The sequence below is a fragment of the Moschus berezovskii genome, chromosome 13 (genome assembly GCF_049115385.1).
Source record: "Moschus berezovskii isolate FMDL1 chromosome 13, NW_MosBer_1.0, whole genome shotgun sequence".
Lineage (NCBI taxonomy): Eukaryota > Metazoa > Chordata > Mammalia > Artiodactyla > Moschidae > Moschus > Moschus berezovskii.
Window position 1 is genome coordinate 56,519,313 of NC_142472.1, and position 26,920 is coordinate 56,546,232.

General features: G+C 38.6%; 1 protein-coding gene across 2 annotated transcripts; it reads left to right on the forward strand.

The window, feature by feature from the left end:
• USPL1 (ubiquitin specific peptidase like 1) lies at positions 1 to 25,704 on the forward strand. 2 transcript variants are annotated; one of them, XM_055426310.2, is made up of 9 exons: positions 1 to 160; positions 3,179 to 3,344; positions 3,857 to 3,985; positions 6,378 to 7,020; positions 10,183 to 10,296; positions 14,252 to 14,381; positions 17,652 to 17,777; positions 20,215 to 20,372; positions 21,721 to 25,704. In XM_055426310.2, exons 2-9 carry the CDS (start codon positions 3,246 to 3,248, stop codon positions 23,607 to 23,609), a joined length of 3,288 nt encoding a protein of 1,095 aa, XP_055282285.2. In that variant the 5' UTR covers positions 1 to 160; positions 3,179 to 3,245; the 3' UTR covers positions 23,610 to 25,704. The 2 variants fall into 2 exon arrangements, with proteins under 2 accessions (XP_055282285.2, XP_088698836.1); XM_088842710.1 differs by lacking the exon at positions 1 to 160 and having other exon boundaries at positions 193 to 3,344.
• Positions 25,705 to 26,920: the final 1,216 nt, after the last annotated feature.

Here is a 26,920-nt window from a genome sequence, read left to right on the forward strand (position 1 = left end):
CGAGGACTCAAACCGGAAGTTGCTTTCCTAGCGGAGGAGCTCGGGAGGAGGAGCGGGCCGTGGAGAACGTGGGTTGAACGTCGCGCTCTGGCGTGGGAGCCTCAGTTGGAACGGGAGTTCCGAGCGACCCGGACGCGAGGAAGGGCCGAGCCGGCGGCAGGTAAGAGAAGACGGAGTAGCTTCCTTCAGCTTCTGAAGTAGGAAAAGGGGGTGGAGCTGGGGTGATCTGTGGGGATACTTCGCTGATTGAAAGGAGGGGCTAGGCTGGGATGGGGAAAGGCTTGATGAGTAAGGTATTAGAATAGAGTCACAGATTCATTAGCTTGGACTCAGAGAGGTAAATGCTGAAGAGAAACCAGAGGTTTTCCCTCACCCCTCCTTCATAAGGAGCGTGGATTAACGGAACCCTGCGCCTCCTCGGGTTTCCAAGGTTGGGTTTTGAAACTGACGTCTCCTGGTCTGTGATTCAGGACGGCTGGCTTGGGTACCAGACGGGGCTGGGCGCCGAAAGCCAGCCTAGCCCTCGGCTTCAAGTCTGTTGTGGCCTCACCTTTGACAGCTCGCGTGCCGAGCCCGCTTCCTTGGAGGGAAAGCTTAAACGGGTGTAAGGCCTTCTTCGAGCAGTTGGTTCTCTGGGTTTCCCCATTTTGCGCTGGGCTGTGACTTCAGCTTAATTGCTGCTTTCGCTAGCCCCAGGGCCAACTTGACGCTTTGTTGCTGTAACTGGGTCCGTGCTGGGTTAGTACTTGACATTTGGGCTTCTGGAGAGTCGGTGGCTCACAGAAGTGATGAAAAGGGTGGGAGAGGGGAGCGGCTCAGAAAAAAAAAATTGCGGAGGGTGAAGTGGAGTAGATGGTAAGACTGAAAAGCCAGTGGTCTCACAGTGCGGTGGTATTTAGGTCTTAGCATTGCCCTCAGGTAACACTGAACACACGCACGGAGCTGTTTGGACTTTACTGTAATCAGACTGGAGTCATTACTTGATTTTAAGCTGAGCAGCGACAGACTCAGACTTGTTTTTCTTCAATAAAAGCATCACTTTGGCAGTGATAGGGAGTGGAGATGGAGATGAAGACAGAATTGGGGGTTTGAGATGCTTCCAAAGAACTGTCCGCAGAATTTGACGACTTTGACTAGAGAACCACTCAAATTTTCTAGTATGTGTATTTGTAAGCATAGAGGTGCCAAAGTCTAGGAGAAATACAAGCAGCAGGAGCAGGTGGTTTTTTGAAGGGAGGACAATGAGGGCAGTCATTCAGGGACAAATTAAGTTATAAGAACTACCCCAGGGTTTCCTATCTAGGACCAAGTAAGTTGTATTTGAAAGACCTGAATAGCCTACCTCTGTGTTTTTTTTTCAAATGAATTTTCTGTTGCGGCTTCTGCATATTCAGGATTTCAACCACCAACCTACCTGTTTTTTCCATTGAAATTGTTGGGTGATAGGATCAGGAGAGCAAATTTGAATTCTTATCGTGTTTTAACTTTAGTAGAGAGAGAGAGAGAGAACCAACTGGAAAAGTTTTCTTAATCCCTCAGGCAGATGGAAATTTTCAACAGGGAAGATTTGTTCCAGATACGTGGCTTACCAGCTTTTTTTTTTTTTTGAGAATACTGCAAAATGATCCAAGCTATGCTGCCTATTTTCTGCATAATGTATAAAATAGCCCTAAATAGTAGTTAAAATTTGCTGTATGTCTGGTGCTAAACATTTTACACGCATTGCAATTAATTCTTAGAAACATCTAATTTTCCAAATACAGTTTTGAACCTAAAGCCTGTACTTTTAGCCACTCTTGAATCCTAGAAGTTTGACTCTTCCTGTATAGTTCTCTTCTGTGAGTAGGTAATAAACAGAACCAGCCAGAGTTAACAAATTGGTGTTGTCCCTGAGTACTTAAAAGGAAAAAGCACTGAATTTGTTTTTTTACCCTTTTGGCAGTGATACTCAGTAGACTGAATTTGGCCCCCTACCCCCACCCCACCCCTCAGGTTGGCAACATTTGACAGACATTTGGCAACATCTGGAGACATAGTCACAACTGAGGGGTGGGTGTTGCTGGCATCTAGCAGTTGGAGATCAGTGATGCTGCTGAACATCCCCTCAACCCACAGGACAGCCTCCACAACAAATTGATATGGTCTGTGATGTCTGTAATCTTGTGGTTGAGAAACCCTGCTTATGGATGTTTCTTCAGAAATAGCAACTTGAGATCCACTGATGCTTTTCTAAAGAGCATTTTTATTTTTGGAATTATTCCTTGGCTTGAAAGCTGTGTAAAGTATATTCCTCTGAAACAGAATAGCATAACTAGTTTCTAAAATGAATCTGTGAGCCTGTTTCCCAGGAGGTGGTTGTCATAGAATCATGGGTTCTTAGATTTTGGGAAAACTTTTTTCTTGCAAGTGTTCTACAACATCCCTGTGAAGTGGTGCTTCAGTCTGTTCAGAGTTCTCCTTTATCTAGTTTTCCTTGTATTTTAAATCTAAACTACTGTTAACAGTTACTTTCCCTTACACTGAGCTCCAGTCTCATAATTTTGACTTGACTGAATGTGATTCTACTCCAGGGGACTACACTCAAAAAACACTCGTTACATGTGTAATTTGTACTATGACAGTGTTTATATTTCTGTTCTGTTACAAATTATTTAATGTAAAATAAAGTACAGTATTGTCAGCTTTTAAGAAGTGGCACTGTTCTCAGCTGGTGATGTATTCTTGGTAGTTGAAAGCAATAGGAATGTAGGGGGTTCTTTTGTCCTTGTCAGGTAATAGCACAATGGATCTGGGTTTTGTAAAGTACTATCTTAATATAATGTTTATATATTTGTTTTAAATTGTATATAGACTAAAAAGAGGTTTTCAAACTCTGGTCAATATAGTTAAATAATAGCTAACTTTGTTACAAGTTTTGATAAGTTTGCTTTTAAATGAGTCTACTATGAAGACTAGCCCTATTGCTGGTTTATGCCCTTTTCCCACAAATTTGCTAGATTTATAAATAAATTTAGGTATTTTGCTTTCATTTCAAAATAACAATTTTAGAATCTGTTTAACCTAGGGTATATAGTTCTCAAAATATACTTAATGTATATCCATCTTCTAATATAGCATAGCTCTTTTTCAAAGTAAATAGGATTTTTGTTTAATTGTCTATTGACTTTTTTTTTTCCAGGGTTCATTGAGAAATCCTTAGTGCTATTGACATGTTTCAAGGGACATAAATTAGCCAATGACTCGGAATGACGGATTCCCCGAAGAGTGGAAATGGTTTGCCAGTGATTGGACCAGGGGCTGATATAGGGAAATCTTCACTCCACATGGTGGGGTACTTGGGAAAAGTTAGTGCACTTATTTTTTGCCTCAGTGCAAAGTTGGTTTTTTTCCCTCCTGTTTTTGAGACTTAAATTTGGTTTTAATTTTACCAATTAATTCCTAAAAAATTGTATCTTCCACGGAAATCTTAACAGTAATGGCGAAAGACTGTTTTCTGTTTACCTCTCTGTTTCATTGATATGTGAAAGTAGAAAACATAGACCTTATGGTTTACTGTTTGAAAATATTGAACATATTTTCAGTGGTAACTGACGTTAGTTTTTCTCTTGCAAATAAAACTAATGCTATTCTTAACACCTAATTTAACATTTAAAACTAGAATATATTCTTTTTGGAATAAAGCTGTATTAAAGCCTGTATGCATTTCTTTTATTTGCTGTCTTTTAAGATATCTTGCCAGGATGCTTCTAGGTGAAAATTATAAAAAAATTTTTCTGGTTACTTTTCCATTTAACTGTTTGTAATTTGGTAAAATCTGTGAGTGTCTCTATTTTAATTTACTTTTTTTCTCTTTTAGAATTGTGATTCAGCTAAAGTTTTGTCAGATGGGTATTGCCCTGCTTGTAGGGCGAAGGGAAAGTTAAAAGCCTTAAAGACTTACCGAATTAGTTTTCAAGAATCTGTCTTTTTGTGTGAGGATCTGCAGGTAAAGTATTAAGCTTAGATGGTATCAAAGTTTTAGCCTTTTCCTTTTTTGTGCAATGTTTAAATTTATGCTCATTTTGTAGTTTTTAGACTGTATGTTTTTTAATATGTAGATAGTCAAAGTTTCTAGATCTGTCTGGTATGCAATTTTAAATATTCTCAGTTATTTTTCCACTCAGTTTCCTGAGTTATTACATGAAGATGTTAGACTTGTTAGAGGAAGGAATATATTTCAAGATTTTTTTTTTTTAAACCTCATGGGGGCCCTTTAGATGTTGTCACTCTTATCTGTTGGTTAATTAACTTTGGGACTCACTGAAAAAGTTATTAACCTCTAAATATTATATATTTAAGAACTCTAGAACTTCATCTTACAAAACTGAAATTCTGTACCCATTGAATAACAGCTTCTCCCCGTAGCCCTGGCAACTACCATTCTAATTTGTCTATGAATGTGACTATCTCTAGGTACCTCATATAAGTGGAATCATACAGTATTTGTCTTTTTGTGATTTTGCTTAGTGTAATGACCTCAAAGTTTATCCATATTGTACCATATGACAGGAGTTCCCTTTTCTAAGGCTGCATAACATTCTGTTGTTTAATGTGTATATACCACATTTTCTTTATCCACTTCTTTGTACATGGACATTTGATTTGCTTCTACTTCTTGGCTATTGTGAATAATGCTGTAGTGAGTATGGGTGTGCAAATATCTCTTCAAGGTCTTGCTTTCAATTTCTTTGGACAACTTTTTGAATACAAAATTACTGCTATTGATTTTAAAATGTCAATGTCATCTGACATGTGGTAGGGTTAAGGAAGTAATCTCAGGGTATAAAAGTTGAGGATCAAGTTGTTAGTTAATGGTGACTGCACAACTAGTTAGTAATGGAAAAATGAAGAACTTGTCCTGTTAAACTAAAGAATTTCTAAATAAGTGCAATATTAGGAGTATACTGTTCACTTGTATAGAAGATGCTATATTTTAAAATGGAGGATTTAATGCATTTCAGACTTCCCGCATAGCTCAGTCAGTAAAGCATCTGCCTGCAGTGCAGGAGACGTGAGTTCAATTCCTGGGTCAGAAAGTTCCCCTGGAGAAGGAAATGGCCATCCATTCCAGTATTCTTGCCTGGAGAACCCTATGAACAGAGGAACCTGGCGGGCTCCAGTTCATGGGGTCATATAAGAGTTGGACATCTTTCATTCTTAGTGCGTTTCAGTTAGTTGTTGCTGTAAAATGAACCATTTCAAAACTTAGTGAGAGAGTGACTTAATTGCTCACTCATGATTCTGTGGGTTGTCAAGGCAGTTCTTACACTTCCCATTTTCTTGGCTGGTACAGCTAAATTTACTTTATATGGCAGACTGTGGATGCCAGCTCCCAACGGGAACTCAACTCAGGTAGTCAGCCAGGATCTCACTTCTTTTCCACGAGGGTCACTCCATAAGGCTAACTGGGCTACTTACAGTGCAGTAGCTGAAACTAAGAAAGTGTCTTCCAGAAAGAGGGCAAGTCCAGTCAGCCAGTGCTTCAGGCCTCCGTGTGCATCCTGGTGGTTCATGTCCCATCACAGCTAGGCACGTGGCCAAGCCCGAGGCTGTGGCAGGGGGCTGACTCTCGGGCCTGACTACCTGGAGATATAGTTCTTTAGTTCACTAGAGGCCAGTGAGGTGGCTGTCTACCATGCCTGTATAGAAGAAGGCATGTTTTAAGTGAAGGCACATAGGATGTAGATTTCTTGGATCTGTCTTATAAAGTGTTTTGCTGGTGTTCAAGCTTAGGGAAAATTCGTTGGTTATTTTAGTGATTTGTTTACACTTTTGCTATTTGGCTAAAATTGTGTTCATGCACGGTGAAGTCATTAAAATTCAGCCAGTTTGATTCTGAGATCCAGTGTGGTTGTAAAATTGGTCCACTGATGTGCTCTCGAGTTAATACTCAGTGTCAAAACTATGTAACATAGACATTACTCTTTGCAACTTTTTACATTGAAACTACTTTTCTAGTTTTGAATGCCACACAGTATACCTATCCCCCAAAGAATAGTACACTCATCATAAAATTTTAGAATTTTTAATTCATTCAACTTTGGATTCTTTGTTAAAGCAAAAACATGTATGTTTTCCTTGTTAGCCTACACTTAGTAGAGGTAACTTAGTATGGTGTAGCTTAGATTAAACCCTTGACTATTCAGATTAACTAGGAAAAAATTACTCTTTTGAGGACTAAATTTTTGATTAGTTGTTTATCCTTGTTCAAATTTAGATTGATAATATTATATACTCTCTCATATCAAATTAATGCTAACATTTTGTACATATTTTTCATGACATAGAAATGGTAAAGTAAAGCTTGAGCTTATTTGAATTATATTTTTTCTTTCTAGTGCATCTATCCTTTGGGCTCTAAATCACTTAATACCTTAATTTCTCCTGGTTTGGAAGATTGTCACTCTCCAAATAAGCCTCAAAAAAGAAAGATCTTAGAAACCAACTGTGAAGATTCACCTCTTGTAGCAGGTTCCAAAAAGACTAAAAATCGAGGCATTGACGGTGAACAAGTTTTGAACAGTAACCATAATGGAGGAGAATTTGATGGAACCTCACCAGGCTTACCTGGTTCACTGTACAGTGGACAGCAGAATCCAGTTAGGACAGCTGATTCCTGGGAGCCGAATGAGGCTTTGGAAGCTGATACTGTTGACATGGCTCCTGAGAAAGATGCTACCATGGTTGATGTTTCTGGAACTGAAGGGACTCGCCCTCAAAATGAAAGGTGCACATCTGAACTGGAAAAGCCACTGGAGAGCAAACATACCTCATTTTGCCAGTCTTCATGTGTCCAGTGGAAAAATGCACATGCTCTGTGTTGGTTAGACTGTATCCTGTCAGCACTGGTGCACTTGGAAGGGCTGAAAAGCACTGTGACTGACCTGTGCTCTAAAGAGGAGTCCGTGTTCAGGCGGTTGTTTACCAGGTATAATCAAGCCAATAAGCTTCTGCACACCAGTCAGCTGGATGGAGTTAAAGGTTAGTAATAACATTTTATTTCTGTTTAGTTTTTAGAGAGACTAATACTGAACTTATCTCATAGCTCATGAAAAAGATGCCATTAGTACCCGTTGTTCTGTGTCGAGACCTGGGAGCAGGGACCATATTATGAAGCTTAAGGTAATACCAGTTGTGTTACCACGACTGCCCAGAAGGCAGTCTTTTTCAAAAACTAAGAGTAAGGAATCTATGACTATATCTTATCTGTTGGTCAGTGGTGGTCGACATAGAGTCCATCAAAGTAAAACTTTGTAAGTTTTTGAGTTGCTGTAAAGTGGAATAAAGAAGTAAATAGATCACCCATAATCCCACAACTCTCAAAAAATCACTTCATGAAATAGGATACCCAGGAACCACCTCCAACCCAAGATAAAATATTTGCAGTGATTTACATGTACCTTTGTGTTCCTCCCTGTGCCATCCTCTACTTCCCCCGAAGGTAATCATTATCCTAAAATGTGTTTTATCATTTTTTCTTTTTAATAGTTCTTCCTACGTATATATGGCTAAGTAACGTATTGCCTAATTTAATGTTTTGAACTTTATAACATAAGATACACAGTATATTTTTTCTGGGACCTTTTTTTTTTTTCTTCTATAAAGATTTATCTGTAAAGTTGCTTGTATCTGTGGCTCACCAATTTTAATTGCTATGTAATATTTCCAGTTTGTCAAAATACCAGTTTGTAAGTATAGCAGTGCATTTATTCATCTATCATTGGGTTGATTCTTGCCATCATAAATACTGCTGCTGTGACTGTTTTTAGACCAATCTCTCAGGGCCCAAGAGTTTCCCTTGGATCTGCCTTAGGACAGACTCTGAGTTCACACAGACTGGATAAAGGCTAATGGTTTTCCAGAGTGGTTGTACCAGTGTGTCCTCCCATTAGCAATGTAGATGAGATCTTCCTCATCCATATTTCCTCCCTTGGCTATTTTCACACTTGGAGATTTTTGCTATTTGAATGGTATAAAATGGTTCTGATTTGCTTTTCCCCAATTTTAGAAAGGTTGAACAACTCTTCCTATATAGATTGACCCTCGGTTCCCTCTGTGAAGCCTGTTTGTGTCTTATACCTGTTCTGTTGTCATGTGCTTACTGATTTGAGCTTTTATATGTCCTTGTTGCTCTATTTATTTATGTCAGATAGCTTGCTACATCTCCCAGTTTGTATCTTGTGCTTTTGCTTTTTTAAAGATGTCTTTTGATGTACAGAAATTGTTCATCTTTCTTTTTGTAGCTAGTAATGTTTGTGGCTTTAAAAAGAAATGTTTCCTTTATCCAAGATGAGAAAGTCATTCACCTGTGTTTTCACTGAGAAGTCACAGAGCTTTGCTTTTTACATTGAAATTCTTAGTTCAATGGGAGGTAATTGGGTATGGTGTGTGGTAAGGGTTCATTTTTTTTTCCCATTGCATAGCCAGTTTTTCTAGCTCCACCTTTTTCCTCAAGTGATCTGCCATGCCCCCTTTGTCATATTACAGTCTGTGTGTGCAGCTCCTTAGCACTCAGTTTTGTTCTCTTAGTCACTTTGTCTCTGCACCACTACCACACTACGTTAATTATTCGGGCTTTTTAGGTCTTGCTATCCTCATCTTTACTCAACTTGACTTTGATCTTGCAATCTTTTATATAAATCTTATATTTTGTTTCCTGATCTTTGAATATTTTCCTGTCTCTGTACCAGTGCTGGGCTGTTTTAACTATTATGGCCTTTCAGTCTTGGTATCTGGTAGGGGAGAATCCTTACTTTATGCAGTTTGACTTTGGATATTCAGTATTTTATTCATCTTTTACAAGATAATTGTCGTTTTTATAATTGTAATTATATTTGTTCCAGCTGCATTACTGTTGATTGTAAGTTTTCTCTTTTTTTCCAGTGTGATCAGATACCAAAAATTCTGGTCAGTGCTCACTTCATATTACAGGAGACTCCAGATGTTCTCATAGTGAAACGCACAAACTGTGTGTGATCAGCCTTTATGAATTATTTACTTGTAAGAGATTTGAGTGAAAAAATCTAGTAGCCTAAGAGTAATTAGAGTTAGGTGCATATGGAGGCTTTTACTCAGAATAATTTTAGTTAATCTTAGTTTCTTAATTTTGTTAATCTTAGTTTTCTGTCAGTAATTTTGAGGACTTTTGCCCTAAAGAATGTCAAAAACATGGACAGGTATGTGCCCAAAGATGTTCATGATAATAGTATTTATAATAGTTAAAAAAAAAAAAAAGAAAAATCTTAAACGTCCAGTGATAGGGAATGGCCAATAAAACTATGGTTCAGTTGGAGTGTAATAACTAGCCTGCAAAGTTTTAATGAAGCACATTTGTGTCAAAAAAGCAGAATGTGGAGTTGTACAAAATGCAATGATGTCAGTGAAGACCCCTTCATGCCCTTCTTCCTTCCCCTCCCCCAAAAAAAGATGTAGAAGGAGGGAAACATACCAAATGTTTGTTTGGGAAGTAATCATAATATTAAGACTCCTTATAAATTTATCTGTTCCTGTGATCTAGTTAAGTTCAGTAAAAGTTATAAAGAGAAGATTAACTGATTAGAAGTTGTCTTAGCATAAGGAACAATTGCATTGAAAGAAATGGCGTCAGATGTTTCAGAGATGGGCAGAATATTAACATGTAGCTCTTTAGCTAGGCCTGTGATTATTTGGGTAAGAAAAACTCACTGGGATTTTACTTGGGCAGAATGACGTTGAGCCAGGCAGTCAGTACTAACGATACTGTGCTGTTAAAAAAGACTTAGGGAATGTATGGGACTTCCCTGGTGGCTCAGATGGTAAAGCATCTATCTGCCTGCAATGCAGGAGACCCTGGGTTCGATCCCTTAGTCAGGAAGATCCCCTGAAGAAGGAATTGGCTACCTACTCCAGTATTCTTGCCTAGAGAATCCCATGGACACCCCATGATGGGCTGCAGTCCATGAGGTCACAAAAAGTCAGACACAAGTGAGTTGACTAAGCACATAAACACATGATATACTACAAAGAGAAGAAGAATTAAGGTTTTCTATTTTGTCTCTAGAAAATTTGTTGACTAAGAAACTTTCATTTTTGATAATATGTTAATTGTCTATAGAAAGATACAGGTTGGTGAGAAATCAATGATGTTCTATATTTTATTATTAGATGGAGATTGTAAAAAGCTTCCTTCAGAAATATTTGCAAAGATAGAGACCTGTCTGAATGAAATCAGAGATGAAATTTTTATTAGACTTCAACCTCAGCTTAGATGTACATTAGGTAAGTAATTTGTGGAATTTAACTGTATTACTCATCTGCTGTAAAGACATACTTATGTCATAAGGAAATACAATACTGTTTTATTACTTGGGATGATCAGATTCTTGGAAGGGAGAATCTGGGTAGAAACGTATCACTGGTTAAATCATTCAAGGATGGAGTTGTTTTATATAAATATGCACGCATGTGTTTCATCCCTTCAGAGTGGATGCAGTTCTCAGAGCCAGGTCAGCACTCAGGGGTTACACCATTGGCTGCTTTCCCTGTCCTTTCCCCCAGTAGACTACTCCAGCCACTCATCTGTGGGGTGGGGACTCATCCCAGAGGAGCCTTGTCCATAAGATCGCCAGAGTGTAGATTGAGGGACTCCCATGTTGCATTTTGAGGCTATCAGTTCCCTCCTAGAGTGACCTGAGATGTTTTATTCAGGTTCCCAGTTGAATTTTAAAGAGTGGTTTCTTCCCCAGTCTGAATCACCACCCTGCTTATCCCTGCTCGTTATAAATATTTGGCAGATTGTGTCTTGCTCTACTGCTGCCTTGGATGTGGATTTCTGTATAACAGAGAAGGGATGTCTGAAAATTGTGCACTCATAGCAATTGGGTAGGCATGTAGCTCTTCCTATAGAGTAGCCTCCTCTCTGTACCTGCACTACTCAGTCAGCAGTGAGAAGGGGCTACGTTAGTGCTTAAGGTCTTACTAATGAAACCTAACATTTGCTTCTGGGAGCAGGTTGGAATCTTAAAATGTGTGTGTCCTCATTCTGAATAATAGCATGTATCCTAAACCACTAAAGAAAGAGAAATAGAATCTGTACTGGCTTGGAATGTTGGTTACATTTTTAAGATCAGCCAGACACTTCATCATTTTCATTACTTTTTTTAAAAAATACATTGTAAGCTATCCTCTCTGCTCTCCCTCCTCACAGTTTAAGAAATCTTACAACTAATACCCTTTTTGTACTCTTTACCAATTATTCCTTACCTCACCACAAAGGTAACTGCTATCTTCAATTTGATATTTCTTTTCCTTCATTGTATATATGTTTGTTTTTTTTTAGGAAAAAGCCAGTATTTTATGGTGTCTACGTATTTATGTAAGTGTAGAGAGTAATTTAGTCTTTGAGTGTTGTATAAGGATAGACAGACCAATAGAACAGAATAGAAAGTCCAGATCCAAACCCACCCCACCCCCCCCACCCCACCCCCAGCACCCCATTTGGTTTCTTCTTAATGGTGATGGTTGGTTCCTGATTGGGGGGAGGGGAGGAGGTGTGGGTGGGATTAGAGCCCTTCTTTACAGCATAATTAGAAAGAAACTTCCAGTATTCACATATTTAAAGACCTAAACATGAAAAGCAGAATTGTAAAACTTTGGAAAAAATATAGGTCTCTATCTTACTAGAGATTGGTGACTGCAGTTACATCAAAGTTTAAAACCTCTGTGTAAAGATAAAACAAAGAAGTAATATCCAGGATATCTTATGAAAAATTCTTGTACATCAGTTTAAAAAAAAAAGAAAAAACCTGATAGAAAAGTGGCCAGACACATTAATGAGCCAGTAACAGAAGAGGAAACCTGAATAGCTAGACAGGAAGGAGTCACTGAAAAGCTTGCATCCTGATGAACAAGATACTTAAGGGAAATATGCAAACTAGGTACGATGGTCTCCCATCTTTCATTGGTCCAACTTTTGATTTTTTTCCAGTTTACAATGGTGTTAAAGAGATAAATGCAATCAGTAGAAACTGTGCTTCAAGTTTTGAATTGTGATCTTTTCCTAGACTAGTGATAAGCCCTATGATACTCACTTGTGATGCTGGGCAGTGGGAGTGAGCTGCAGCTCCCAGCCAGCCATGCGATCACAAGGGTAACAACTGATATGCTTACAACCATTCTGGATCCAGTCCAGCATCCTGCTTTTCATTTTCAGTATAGTGTTCAATAAAGTACATGAGATATCCAGTACTTTATTATAAAATAGACAGTTGTATTCAGTGATTTTGCCCAACAGTAGGCTAATGTTAAGTGTTTTGAGCACGTTGAAGGTAGGTTGGGCTAAGCTTTGATATTTGGTAGGTTAGGATTAAATGCCTTTTCAACTTACGATATTTTCCATGATGTATAGGTTTATTGGAACATAACCCTGCCATGAGTTGAGGAAGATCTATAATTGAGCAGGAGTTGGGGTTAAGAAAGTAGAGACAGAGAAACCATTTAATTTAGACAGGAGGTTATTAAAATTAGAAGTAAACTTTGGTATTGTATGTTTCTCTAATAGGATGCTTTAGACACGTAAGACTGATAAAGGAAAAATAATTAAGATCAATTTAGGAGCTGTGTACATTACCTAAATGTACATAAAATGGTCTATAATCATATAACTTATTCAATTGTGTTTTGAGCTCTTTTGTGATAGTTTGATTTGTTGAGAACTAAATATTTTTTAGAGCTAAAGATTATGTTGTCATAATGCAATATAAATTAGGCTTCCCTGGTGGCTCAGAGGTTAAAGTGTCTGCCTCCAATGCGGGAGACCCGGGTTCTATCCCTGGGTCCGGAAGATCCCCTGGAGAAGGCAATGGCAACCCACTCCAGTATTCTAGCCTGGAGAATCCCATGGACAGAGAAGCCTGGAAGGCTACAGTCCACAGGGTTGCAAAGAGTCAGATATGACTGAGCGACTTCAATTGTGTTTTGAGCTCTTTTGTGATAGTTTGATTTGTTGAGAACTAAATATTTTTTAGAGCTAAAGATTATGTTGTCATAATGCAATGTAAATTACTTACTTTTTCACTTGATATTAGTTTCAACAGTAATTAAAGGCTGATAACTAATTACAGACTCATGCTATACTACACACTCTTTATGCATATGATGTTCATTTTTAGGAGATTAACTTATTATTTCATTCTGTTTATGAAAGTATTTTGTTTTGGATTTCTGTTTTTTTGTTTTCTTTTTTTTTTACAAAAATAGCAGTGGGACTATAAAATAACCTTTGTGACCACTGATACTGATAGAGTGGTGCCTAAGACCACTGATTCTGAAGCAGGAAGATCCACTGTTCTGCCTTTCAGTGCAGCCAGCCAAGATGACTCCTCTCGACTGTGTTCCAGACAAATGTAGTTCCAGGGTTGGGGAGAAGCGAACGTCAGAAGTGAAGCTGTCCCAGGGGAGGGAGGCGATGGCAGGGCTCGGATTAGTCCTTGGGCCAAATCAGTAAGGCAGCATCTAAGCTCCCCAGAGGATAGAAAGGAGGGAAAGCAAATGGAGGATATGTGTGAGGAGAATCTAAATCCTCCTCCTAACGTGCTGCTCTCCAAATTGGAAGACAGAATCCACAGTTCAGCTTTTGTTTTAATGGCAACAAAATTCAGATGTTCTTTAGTTTTAAAGTTGTTGAAGTTTAATTGTTAAAAGATTAAGAAGAGTAGTGGCTGAGGAGTCTGGTCCTGTGAGCCTGGTACGTCATGGCCTCACCACTTTGTAGAACAAGAGAGTCAGAGTAGAGATGGCTTTTTTTCATGGTTTTGTCCAACTCGGAAATTATTATCCTACAGTGTTTCTCCAGTTATATTATTTTTAGCATCTGTACCAGACACATCTACATATTTTTGCTTTGTTTTTATGATGCTTTAGAACTGTCACAGTTCTGAGGATTTCTTTTTTCCCTGAGAAAAGCTTATCTGAGGAGACAGTATGAGTCTTTTGTATCTTTATCTTAGGTGTTTTCATAAGTGTCACCAAGACAAATGAAAGATAGTGAGTGTCAGTTAAAATGATGGACATTTTTAGAAAGTGCTTCGAAAACTTCTCTTGCCCAACTGTGAATAACTTACCCTGTTATATATACATATTCCCATGTAGTCATACTGTGAATATAGTGAGAAAAGACAATTTGTAATTTTTTTCAGTTCATTATGAGCAATAATTTTTCTTTTTCTTCTTCAAGGTGATATGGAAAGCCCTGTGTTTGCATTTCCCCTGCTCTTAAAAATAGAACCCCACATTGAACAGCTCTTCACATACTCTTTTTCTTGGAATTTTGAATGTTCACACTGTCGACACAAGTATCAAAACAGGTTAGTGTTTCTATATTCTTTAATGGATTCATTCTGTTGAAAATGTCTCCAAGTAATGAAATATGAAGAAAACTTGCTTCCACTTGTAGCATTGCTGTCTTTACCCTTGATAAAATTTCCTTTTGTGTATTGAAGTTTCTCCACCATTAAGATTAAAAGGAAAAAGTTGAGCCCCCAAAACTGCAATATTTACTTGCTTTTTCATACTAAAAGAGTACCAATAATAATAATAATAAACAAACATAAATGGTTTGATAGATTACTAGAAGGAATTTTGTTAAGTTCTTTAGTGGGAAGTGAGGACTAATGGTGAAGTAGCACAGTCCCTTGCCTCCCCCACTTCCGCTGGATTCCCCACTGAGTAAGTACATCTCTTAGAATTCTTTGCAAAGCCATATGTGTTTTGTTTACTCCTATATTAGAGACTAGGGCTTTTGTTTGCTTGTTTTCAACATTGTGGAAACTTGATTTTAGGCTCCTAGAGTCTGGCAGCAGATCTCAGAGGTAACTTATGCTCTCCCATTCCTTCCCTTAGTCCTATGAAAGACCAGCCACCACCAGAATCCTTCTACACGTGAACTGTCTCAGCCATGCTTTCTACTTCCCTGCTGCCTCTAGGTGAGGATTAGAGAGATCACGATTGTTGTACATGACCCTGAGATTGGTACTCAGGACGAAACATGGAGAAGAAAGAAGCTGCAAAGTTATTTTGCTTCCATACACCTACCATATTAAAAAACATAGAGAAATTAGGTTTTGGAAGAGGAGTCAGGGAGAGAAAATTTATCAGACATGACACCTTTGCTGTGTCCATATATGAGAAAGTCACTGGCTGGCTGGCAATTAAAATATGACCACGCTGGTTCTGTTGGTCATTTATTCAAACTGTTACAGTAGAGGTAAATCCTTTCCTCTTTCCTTGAATTCACCTGTTAGTAAACTAGAAAATTTGGAGTCTCCAAGTTATTGAATAAATATATATGAAAAAATACTACTTTAGATATTCATTATCTTAATTGAGACTATTTTCAGGTATTTAGGGATTAGTTAAGGAGAACTGAGTGTGAGAGAATACTCTAGGAAATCCAAGCTGTAGAACTGGGAAGCATTTGTTTTTTTTTTAAATCAGTTAAGTCAAAAGGACTAGAACAGAGTTCAGTCGCTCAGTCGTATCTGACTCTTTGTGACCCTGTGGACTGCAACACACCAGGCTTCCCTGTCCATCAGGGAACAGAATAAGACTTAGCATTTCACTCATACCTAGGACTTAAGTAACTTTGTGTGAGTATTAGAACAAACATCTGCTTCTAGGTCTTCTGGCATTGAGTTCTATAGATTATCTGACTTTCTCCTCGTTTGACATGTGTGGAAACTGAAACTTGAAAGGGGTTAGATTGATGCCTGAGGTGACAGACTAGTAAGTGGAACAACTCAGGCTTAGGTTTTCTGTTCCTTCAGACTTTCCTGCTCACTGCGGTATGGTGCCTAATCTCCACCTGGGTCTTAAATAATATAAATAACAGAAACAAGCCTGAAGACGACAGTCAACTTGATGATAGCTTTTCCAGAATCTGTATCTCAGTTGTTTGACAGCTTTTCACTGAACATATTCTCTGTGCCAGGAACTCAGCAGAAATCGTCTTTATTCTGGCCAAATTCAGAGTTAGGGAAGTGATATGGAAACCTAACAGAGGGCCAGTGACTTAGCAGGTATTTTGATCTGTTGGCTTTGAATACAAAGTGAAAAGTGCATTTTGGAGCCATATGGAAAAACTCCTGAGAGCTCAAGGGAAAGAATCCACCAACCACTTGCCCCCCTCCCTTTTTTTTTCAATAAAAGTTTTTTGCTCTAAAAGTAAAAGTAGTCAGAGGGGAAAAGCTTAAAATGAAGTGGCATTTCATCGAAACTTACTTTCACTTAATCTGGTGGAAGAATATCAGCAAATTTGTTCATTTGTGTGCTGCTGTTTTTAGTGCTAGTTCAAAGAGTTGGACACGACTGAGTGACTGAACTGACCTGAAGAGCTTTTGACTTGATTCAGAAGATAGTTTCTGCAGGCAGTTAAAGACCCTGGAGTTGGGCTCCCTGAACTCATTTCATGTCTGTCGGGTTTATCATCTGATGTGCCTCATTTTCCTCATCTGTAAAATGGGGATGAAAGGCGCACCTGCCACAGGGATGGTTTGGTAGATGAGTGTTTGGCTTGGTGCCTTATATGCAGTACGTGCTCAGGAATGTGAGATGTCATGTGGGGCATTAATGCTTATTTGCTAAGACAAACTCCCTTTTATTAATGAAAAATAGGAGCCTTTACTTAATACTTATCTTTGGAAACTGAGAATGTAGCAGAAATAACAGTGCGTTTGTTGATAACTTTATGTGGTTTTGCCTTTAAAATGTTAGCTTCCCTGAGAATTGATCTATTTGTAACAGCCTGTGCTTACCTGACACATAAGTTACTGGTATTCGTTGTTATTTATAAAAGAAGGTGGTGTCTCTTAGATAATAAATAATTGCTCTTTTAAAGATACTGTTAATCGAGTTGAATTGTAGTGTGCAACTGTAAAAATCATGTTTGCAGATGCTGTTGCTATCAAATATTCAGGCTTAAGTGCAAAATTTAGAACTCACGTAAACTGTGAAAACCGTATTTTTTCACAACTGATATTCTTATAGTTTAAGAGTCAAAATAGTTTAAATTGTTGCTATTCCCAAATATATGTTTTTGTAAGTGCCCCTTTTCATTTTTGGTTGTTAGTAATGGATAGCCAGATGGTGAATTTTTTGAGTAAGGATGAACTCTTAATACATTTGAAAGCCTTAAAGCAGTGGTCCTTCACTCGGGGCTCTTTCCTGCCCCGTGGGACGTTTGGCAGTGTCTGGAGATAGCTAGTTGCTGCAGCTGGAGGCTGTTACGGCCTCTCGTGTGTAGCGAGGCCAAGAATGAGGCCCAACATCCTCCAGTGCACAGGTCAGTGCCCTCCAGCGAAGAATAATCCAGTGCAAAATATATAGCAGCAGTATTGCCCTTGAGAAAACCTGCCTTTAACATTTTCATCTCATAGCTGAGGAACTATAGATAATTAATGTGGAGACTCCTTACAGAGAACTTTACTAGGGTAGGGTTAGGAAGGAACGTTGACATTCATTTGCAGGAATAGGAAAATATGAATAAATAAAGGAAAGTGCCTTCTGTTTTAGACATTGATTTAAGGTAATATGAATGAATTTAACTTAATCAAAATTATGTCTTTTTTTTTTTTCAATAGATGTATGAAGAATCTGGTCACCTTTACAAATGTCATCCCTGAGTGGCACCCACTTAAGGCTGCCCATTTTGGCCCATGTAACAATTGCAACAATAAGTCACAAATAAGAAAAATGGTGTTAGAAAAGTGAGTTTAAATTCCCTTACTATTTTTAGAACAAAGTGAATGTGGATTTACTTTTTCTTTTTTTTCCAGTGTGTAGTAGTGAAAGTGATGACTGCAACTTGCTTTTCAGAAGTTTGAGTTAACATAGGTTTATGAATTGCCAAAGTGCTTCTCTCTGTCAGGAGCTCTGGTAAGCTGTTCAGGTGACACACCACTGCAGTTGACTTAGGGTAATTGCCTGACCCCACACCTACTATCTCTCTTCCTTTTTTTCTTTATCTTCTCTCTCTTTTTAAGCTTATTAAACTTCCATTTCCTCACCTCTATCAAGTGCCTAGAGTCATTAGAATTCTGGGATTTCCTTAACCTGATTTCAAGAACTAACATGATTCAAAATGAGCCATAGGCTCATCTGTCTGAGTTTCCATCTTCTCCCAGACTTCAGCGTGCTAATTCTTCATCCTTCCATAAGCTTACTGCTGCCATTGAGCAGATGTATCAGTTCCACGTTCAGAGAAGGCAATGGCACCCCACTCCAGTACTCTTGCCTGGAAAATCCCATGGATGGAGGAGCCTGGTGGGCTACTGTCCATGGGATCGCGAAGAGTCGGACACGACTGAGCCGACTTCACTTTCACTTTTCACTCTCATGCATTGGAGATGGAAATGGCAACCCACGCCAGTGTTCTTGCCTGGAGAATCCCAGGGACAGAGGAGCCTGGTAGGCTGCTGTCTCTGGGGTCACACAGAGTTGGACACGACTTAAGTGACTTAGCAGCAGCAGCAGTTCCACGTTAGGTACTTTCTCTCTGTTTTTTTGTTAATACACTCACACATATGTACCTCCTCTGTAACTTTGTCCCCACCTAAAGGACATGTTTTGAGGTTTCATTTGATGTAGTAAAGAACCAGTGACATTAACCTTCTCCTCCCTTTTCCCGATGGCCTTGGATGTGCCAAGAAATCCCTCACAACCTTTCCTAATGGTTTTGTTTTCATCTAAGTAACAAAATCTCAGTTAATCTACTAGTGCCAAGACCTAAAAGGAGAAAAGAACAGCGCCCCTCCTAGTCCATACCAGGCACCTGCTTTAAACCTTTAAGGTAGCTTTCACTTTGACATTTCAGTACAGTGTACCTTTGCCACCTTTTAAAATAGTTGAGGACTGGGGCTCTCACACCATCACCTGGGCCCCACTTGTGTTTAACCTCTCCCTGTCCTTCTAATTGACTACATTTTTTGGTTAAATCAGTACTTCAGTGTTTATTATGAGTATACATACATCCATTCTCCTGCCAAGGAGTATATGTGGTTGTATTTCATCTCTTTCATAGCTCTTTATTTTTCCTGGAGTTATTGATTGCCTGTGTTTTCATTTGCTTTGTTATATATGCATTGTGAATTTTCTCCAAATGCCCATTAATTTTCTAAACACTCAAATGCTTCACAATTTTTAAATTCTCCTCCCCACTTTTGGCATCACAGGTCAATATGTGGCAAAAAACAGAATTTATTGATATAGACAGTTTTTCAGGACTTTTTATTTATAGTTACGTAAAGACTAGATTATTCTCTAATAGAAAGATTGACAAGGGATAATTTGTAAATTATCCCTTGTCAGTTTGGATAATCTACATTTATGGACACTGATTCAAGTTTATTTCAGCTGAATAAATGTTGATAAGCTAAGTAAGTTTTGACATCTGTTTAAATATTGGGAAAAGAGATATTCAACTCTTTTTGTAAATCCTGAAAGTTCTGTTAAATTTAGTTATTTGAGGCCTATTCTGGGTTCTGTTCTCTGGTTTGTCATGTTATTGTAATAATGTATATTTGAAATTACAGATGTTTTGAAATTTATAGTAAATCAACCAGTATGTTTTCTTTTCTACTTCCTTAGAAATAAACTTTTTGTAAGTAGAATTTTAACATGATGGGTCTGTTTACTTCCTGAGAAAACAGAGAAATAGGCCAAATTATTAGCTTATTCGATTTTTTTAAATGTTTAATATCTTAGGTTTGTTATTTTATTTCGCGTATTACCTGTCCCATCTAACAAAAAAGCAGTTAATTTGGGCACTTGGTGCCAAAGAAAATTCTCAAAGGTCTAGATTTTTTTCTTTTGATTCTGTGAAGTAGTTTTCAAGAGATCTTCTGTAAGCCAAAGCAGTGTTGCGGCTTACAGAGCAAGTTTTGTTTAATGGCCTGTGTTAGAGCTTTACTGCATGATGGCCTCCAACTGTCAGTGACACCATTCTGAGAAGGGTGTACTGTTACACACGTCTTCGAATGAGTTCTCCATTTCTAATTAAGGCACACATCTGGAGGTTCTCAAGAAAAAGCAGTGCAATTGGCCTTGGGAGTGTTATGTGTGACTCACTTGCCTCAGACCATCTTTTGTGCAGCCGGACACATAGCATCACATTCATTTGACTTCTCTTGCCTTTCTCCCCTACAGAGTCTCTCTCGTATTCATGTTGCACTTTGTGGAAGGCTTACCCCATAATGACTTGCAGCGCTATTCATTTCATTCTGAAGGCTGTCTTTATCAAGTAACTTCTGTAATTCAGTACCAAGCAAATAATCATTTTATAACATGGATTTTAGATGCTGATGGTAAGTGCTTAAACGTTTTTCTTTCATGGTAATAGGCGTAGGGACTGAACTCTAGTTTGTTGTTCTTTTAAGACAGACATTGCCTTGACATTCTTTTCTTTCTTCTTGTCCTTGCCTGTTACAACCCCACCCTCTCCTCTACCCCATCACCCTGCTTTAGAATCACTCCTCATGGCTGCCTTTGTTTGTTTATATCAGCATGTTAATGAGTATACACATGCATATGCATATTTCTTTTTTAAACAGAGATTGAGGTGAGAGACTACTGTTGGTTTATAGTTTGCTGTTTTTCACTGAATGTTCTTCCTGGGGATAGTTTGGATACGTATCACAATATGCTTATAAAGGCACTTTGCAAATGGAAACTCATAGATGTTGCCTTAAAGTTTTACCCTACTTCAGAATTTAGGGGGGGGATTAGTTCTCAATAACTTAAAACTTTGAAAAAAAATTTTGGTTTTCTAATTGCATTCTAAAGAATCAAAAATCCTCTTCAGAGAAAAGAGGTTAGGTGTTTTCCAACTTTGACAAGTATATTAAAATTGTATGGTTAGCTTATAAAATATGTCCTGGCTCTTCTCTAGAGCAGTGAATCAATCTCTGAGGGTTCAGCCCAAACAGTAATTAGATGGTTCTAACATGTTTGTGGTGGAGATCCACTGACCTAGGCAAAGAAAATATTCTCAAAGTTTTAATAGGTATAGGATAAGAAGTAGTGGGTTCAGATTGTTTACAAGGCTGTATCGACATACACTTATTTAGCCGTTAGTTTTGTTTGGGATTTTTTGGTGTTTTAGAGGGGGTACTTAATGTCTTTCCCTGTCATTGATCATCTCATCCCTACTTGACAAATGAGAAAACAGGAGCTCAGAAATAAGAGCAGACACCCAAAAACCTAAGCTTTTATTTTTTTCCTAACTGCCCCCCCCCAATAAAATAATCAAATTAAATGTTGGTACTTGAGGTAACAAGCTTCATTTATCTTGAAAATTCATATATATGAAAAATTTAAATCTGTTTTCTGATATTGTTAGATAATCAGGTGATTTTGCACTCTCAATTCCAGAAGTTAAAGATACTTCTGTCTTGATTTTTATGAGCATTTTAGTAAAGAGTACACAATGCCTCAGTTTTTCACATTTCTGGATGTTAGTCCATAACTTTTGTTATCCAAATTCAAGGACTTGACATTCGGCAGAGAAAAATGGTGACATAAGGGTAAGGCCATGTTTTCAAGTTCTCTTTTGGTGGGTATTCAGTAGTAATAGCAGTTTAAAAGACCAGAAGAAAGTTAACCTAGGATAGTGGTCTGTTTGAATGTCTAACCTCTTTCACTTTCATTCCCCAGGAAGTTGGCTAGAATGTGATGACTTAAAAGGCCTGTGTTCTGAAAGGCATGAGACATTTCAGGTTCCTGCTTCAGAGATACATATTGTTATTTGGGAAAGAAAAACATGCCAGATGACAGATAAAGCACCTGCCCACCATCCACTTAAAAAGACTAGTGACCAGTATGCTTTTGGCGACGAGAAACAAGAGTCTCCAGCAGCATGTTCTGCAGGTGAAGCTGCCTCAGCTGAACCGTCCTCAGGAACGCACCCCACAGATGTGACCATGTTTCCTAATACCCTCTCACAGGATGAAGTCGTAGCTTCTGGACATCATTCCCTTCCAGATCCGAAAGGTTCAGTTGACAGCAGTATCTTACCTTTGACACTTGAAGAAGTACAGTCCAACTCTGAAGGTGTTTTATTAGAACACAAACCTGTGGCAGAAAATGCTGGGGTTGTTGAAGCAAACATTTTGCAGTTAAAGGAGCCACTCACAGCTTTTTTAGTGGCCCCATGCGAGGACAAGCTTACCCACAACCAGTCTATGGATTTAAGCTTTTCATCCCAACTCTTAACTATGTCATCAGTACAGGTGACTACAGAAGATACTGTAGTTACTCAGCCTGTGAATGATACTCATGCTGCTGACCTTATACAGCAAGTAAAGTCAGTGGACACTGAGGGTGCAGTTGCCCTAGAGAGGAATGCTTCATTGAAACAGTTTCTTGCACCAGAAACTGAGAAGTTAAATCCAGAACAGCATGTTACATCTCAGGTATCTGATTGGAAGGAAAAAGAAACCACAGCATTTCCTCACACTGTAACAGCTAAGCTGTTACAGAATCCACCTCTGAAAGAGAACCAGAAGAAACCATTTGTGGGAAGTTGGGTTAAAGGCTTATTAAGCAAGGGTGTTTCTTTTATGCCATCTTGTGTTTTAGCTCATAACAGAAACACTGTGACTGATTTGCAGCCTACAGTTAAGGGGGCAAGTAATTTTGGTGGCTTTCAAACTAAAGGTTCAAGACAAAAGGCCAGCCAGGCCTCCAGGAAAGCTCACAGGAGGGCAGCTAAGCCACCTCTGGTGAGTAACTCTCCTCCAAGCCATCAGTCACCCGCCAGCACAGCTTCCCCTCCCAATGCTGATGGCATTGGTGATTCAGAAGTTTTGAAGAGAGGTAAAAGCGCCTCCTGTGGAGCTCACCTCAACCACAATTCTCATGGAAATGAAAATGGTATTTCTTCAAACCATGGAGACACAATTGAGGGTCAGATTCATAAACTCCGTCTGAAACTTCTTAAAAAACTTAAGGCAAAAAAGAAGAAATTAGCCTCTCTGATGTCTTCCCCCCAAAACGGAACACTTCCAAGTGAACCTTCCGAACAGGTGTCCCATTGTGGGTCTCCAAATGACGGTGAGTCAATAGAAGGCTTGCTACAAGAACTGCAGCGTCAAATTGACATTGCCGATAATAAATCAGGGTGCACCACAGCTCCTGGTGTCTCCCCGTACGGTGGTCAGACGCATGAAGAAATTCTAGCAGAATTACTGTCCCCAACCATTGTGGTTTCAACCGAGCTCTCAGAAAACGGGGAGGCTGACTTCAGGTATTTAGAAATGGGAGATAGTCACATCCCGGCACCAGTTCCCAATGAATTAAACAGTATTCCCCACAACACACATCTGAGGCAGGAGCATAATTACTGCAGCCCCACCAAGAAAAACCAGAGTGAACTTCAGCCAGATTCACTCACAAATAATGCCTTTATTAGAACATTGAACTCGGAAAGTCCCATGAAGACTGATATTTTTGATGAGTTTTTTTCTGCTTCAGCGTTAAATTCTTTAGCAAATGACACATTAGACTTACCTCATTTTGATGAATATCTGTTTGAGAATTGTTGAATGCTTTTGGCTCTAAAATTTTTAGTTTAATATTTATTACTACTCTTGGAAAAATTGTATTTCTAGGTAGTGTTTGACACACTGGCCTTGTCACAAACAAAATATAAGCTACTGAAGGTTTTACCTCTCCAGTATCCTTACCTGGAGAATCCCATGGACAGAGGAGCCTAGCGGGCTATAGTCATGGGGTTGCAGAGCATTGGACACGACTGAAGTGACTTATCTGTAGCAGCAGCATGCCCGTGAATCCTGTGATGTGTTTCATGAGTGTAAATAATGATGAATGTGTTCTCCTTTTTGGCTTCATTTTGTGGTTGTAGGTGAATGAGGATTTGAAAATGTTAAAAATGAAAAGTAGTGTATAGTTTCTAGCAATTTGTACAGTTGGGTACACTAAATTTCTTCATTTCATATTTTAGTTTCATTGGTTCAGGAAAAACGCTAGTTGATACAAACTTAAGTGACTATATGGTATGTGAACATGTGACTGTTTTTGCTAGTGGTGCTGTGGTCTTAGACAAGAGCCTAAGCATGTTTCTTGTACCAGTAGAGTGGTATACAATGTAAACTACCCCCTCACCCCCCATATAATTTGTCTCCTCTTTCTCTCCTTAAAAAAGATGGCAGGAAACTCGTAACTAGAATGTTGCATAATGTTGTGATCAAAAAATGATCTGTAAAAGGAAAAAGTAATGTATTTTTGTGTTGATGTGCTAAGAGATTATAAGTATCATCTTTCTCCCCTAAGACACTTATTTCTGTAACCAAAATGGAACACACCATCTAACAGTTATGTTTTGGCAGAAATAGCCAGTACTTACGGCTTGCATACGTTGGGTTCTCTTATAAATGAAATGTTAATTCATTTAAACCTCAACGTTCCTATGAGCAAAGTACTCTTATCACCTTTAACAGTTAAGGAAACGCCATCAAGCTAATAAGTTGTAGACCTGGCAGTGAGTAGAGTGGTTACTACAGCAGTAAGAGGTGCTGAATTTATATGTTCCACCTGTAGCTTCATTTAAACTTTGGGTGCCCAAACAGCACCTCCTTCTGTATTAATTTGAATTAGTAGCAGATTTACTAAGGTTTAAGGGTGGCCATCTTGGGGAAAGAATACTTTGCTAGGGACTCAGAACTTTAGAATTGATTGGTCAAATTTACTTCCAAATCTCCCTCCCTTCCCTTTTTTCTAATTACAAAAGTGACATGTTTATTATAAGCAAAAACTGGGAAAATACAAGAAAACACCAAGATTTCAGAGAATTCATCTTAACATTTAGTGATAATAACTACTGCAGACATTTTCATGTTTTTATGCATTTAGACTTTTAAGAAATGAAAGCTTCTGTTGTACCTGTTTGTTAATGATCTGTGTTCATGTTTAATGAGCATTTTTTCTGTCTTTAGTTTTTGACACCTTTTGGACAGCTATGTAATGTTACATTGTATTACCACTGTTTCATCAATTTATATTTTGAAGTGATTTGTACTGTTTTGTTATTGTTTTTTTTTTTTTTTACTAATTTCAAAACATTTTATTTGGAGAATATTTTGTGCACAGACTGAAAAATCTAAATCAACTTATTAAGATATCAATCATTAAACCTAGTACCAGGAAATTAAAAGTCAGTATTAGAAGAAAATATGCTTATATGAGTTGTTTTAATCATGGAGAACCTGTTGTTTTGTTATTGTTAATTATACTTATTGACAAAAATTTTCACAGATCCGGGTTTTATTTTCTGGAAGTGGAATTGCTGGGTCGAAGAATATGCACTTTTATTTTTGATCTTTTAATAATGGCTTGAGTCATTTTGCTGAATCCTCATCAGCACTAGGAAGTAGCACTGGTTGGGGAGGGAGAACCTTGGCTGATTTTGGTTACATTTCCATGATGACTAGTGAGGCTGAATATTTTCTGTAACTCTCTCAGCCATTTGAGTGTCTTTGAGGCATTGCTTATCCATCCTTTACTTGTTATTAATTATTCATTCAAATATTTCTAGGTTTCTGCTTAATGTCAAACATTGTTGTAAACCTGATATAAGGCAATTAAAAAATAATAATAATAAAAGGAAATTCTTGCCTTTCAGTCATTTGCCTTTTAAACAAGAAGGTAAATCTATAATGTTAGGTGGTAATAGGAAATAGATGCAGTTGACTCTTGTTATTTGGTAGTTCTGTAAAGTTGCTGTGAACACTGCATTAGCAATTACTGAACCACTGCTTCTGGCAGTAATACAGTTAGGTTCCTGTGAACCTCTGCTCAATAGATATTATTGCTTCACTAACGTTGAACACTGCCAACAGTGCTGTAGCTCATGCCTGAATGGAGCTTGTCCCGCACACACATTTTCCTCCATAAGGCACATCACACCTTCCTTGAGCTTAGGAACAGGAGATAGGACTTGAGCACCACGCTTCAGGGCTATTTTAAACCACAAAATAACCAACAAAAAGCACAAAAAATGTCCATAAGTGTTGGGTCCATGCCAGCAGTCCTTGAAGTCTGGTCCTATCCAAGATGTACATGAGCATATTCAGTTCACGCCAAGTGATCTGTACCACACATCGAGGACCTTGTGGCACAGACCAGATGTTCTGCAAGGGACTCAGATTTTTCACTGCTGTGTACACATCCACAAATGACCACAAAAGCACTGCAGGTATTGATTTTTAGGGTTACAAATTTTAGCAAGTAGGCAAATTCACAAATACAGACTAATAATTGATAAATGTCAGATGGTACTAAATGCTATGGAGAAAAGTGAATTGAGTGATGGGTGGATTATTTTAGATCAGGTGGACTTGGAGTGGGAGTGAAATTTGAGCAGGTCCTTCAGTGAAGTTAGGGAATTGACCACGTGACTGAATCAAGGGCATTATCCAGGAAGAACAAAAGCCCTGAGGTGTGAGGGTGCGTGGCATGGTTGAGAACAGGGAAGAGGCCAGTGTGACCAGAGTGAGCAAGGGAAGGAGAATTAGAACACCGGGTTAAAGAGGTCGGCAGAAACCAGGTCACGTATGGTTCCCGAAAATAACGAAGCCACCAGAAGTTTCCAGACAATAACACAATCTAGTCAAGAGGTTTTAAAAGATCACTACAGTTATCAGAATGGAAGTGCTAGTGTGCGACCGTCTCAGCCGTGGAGGTGATAAACAGCTGAACGACTGTTGCATTTCAGAAGTGGAGCCAATAGGTCGAGCTGTTGGTTGACTAGGGGGTAGAAAGAGGAGGAAACGGAGCTCAGATTTCGTTGCCTGAACACATGGGTGGTTCTGTCTACTGAGATGGGACAGACTTGGGA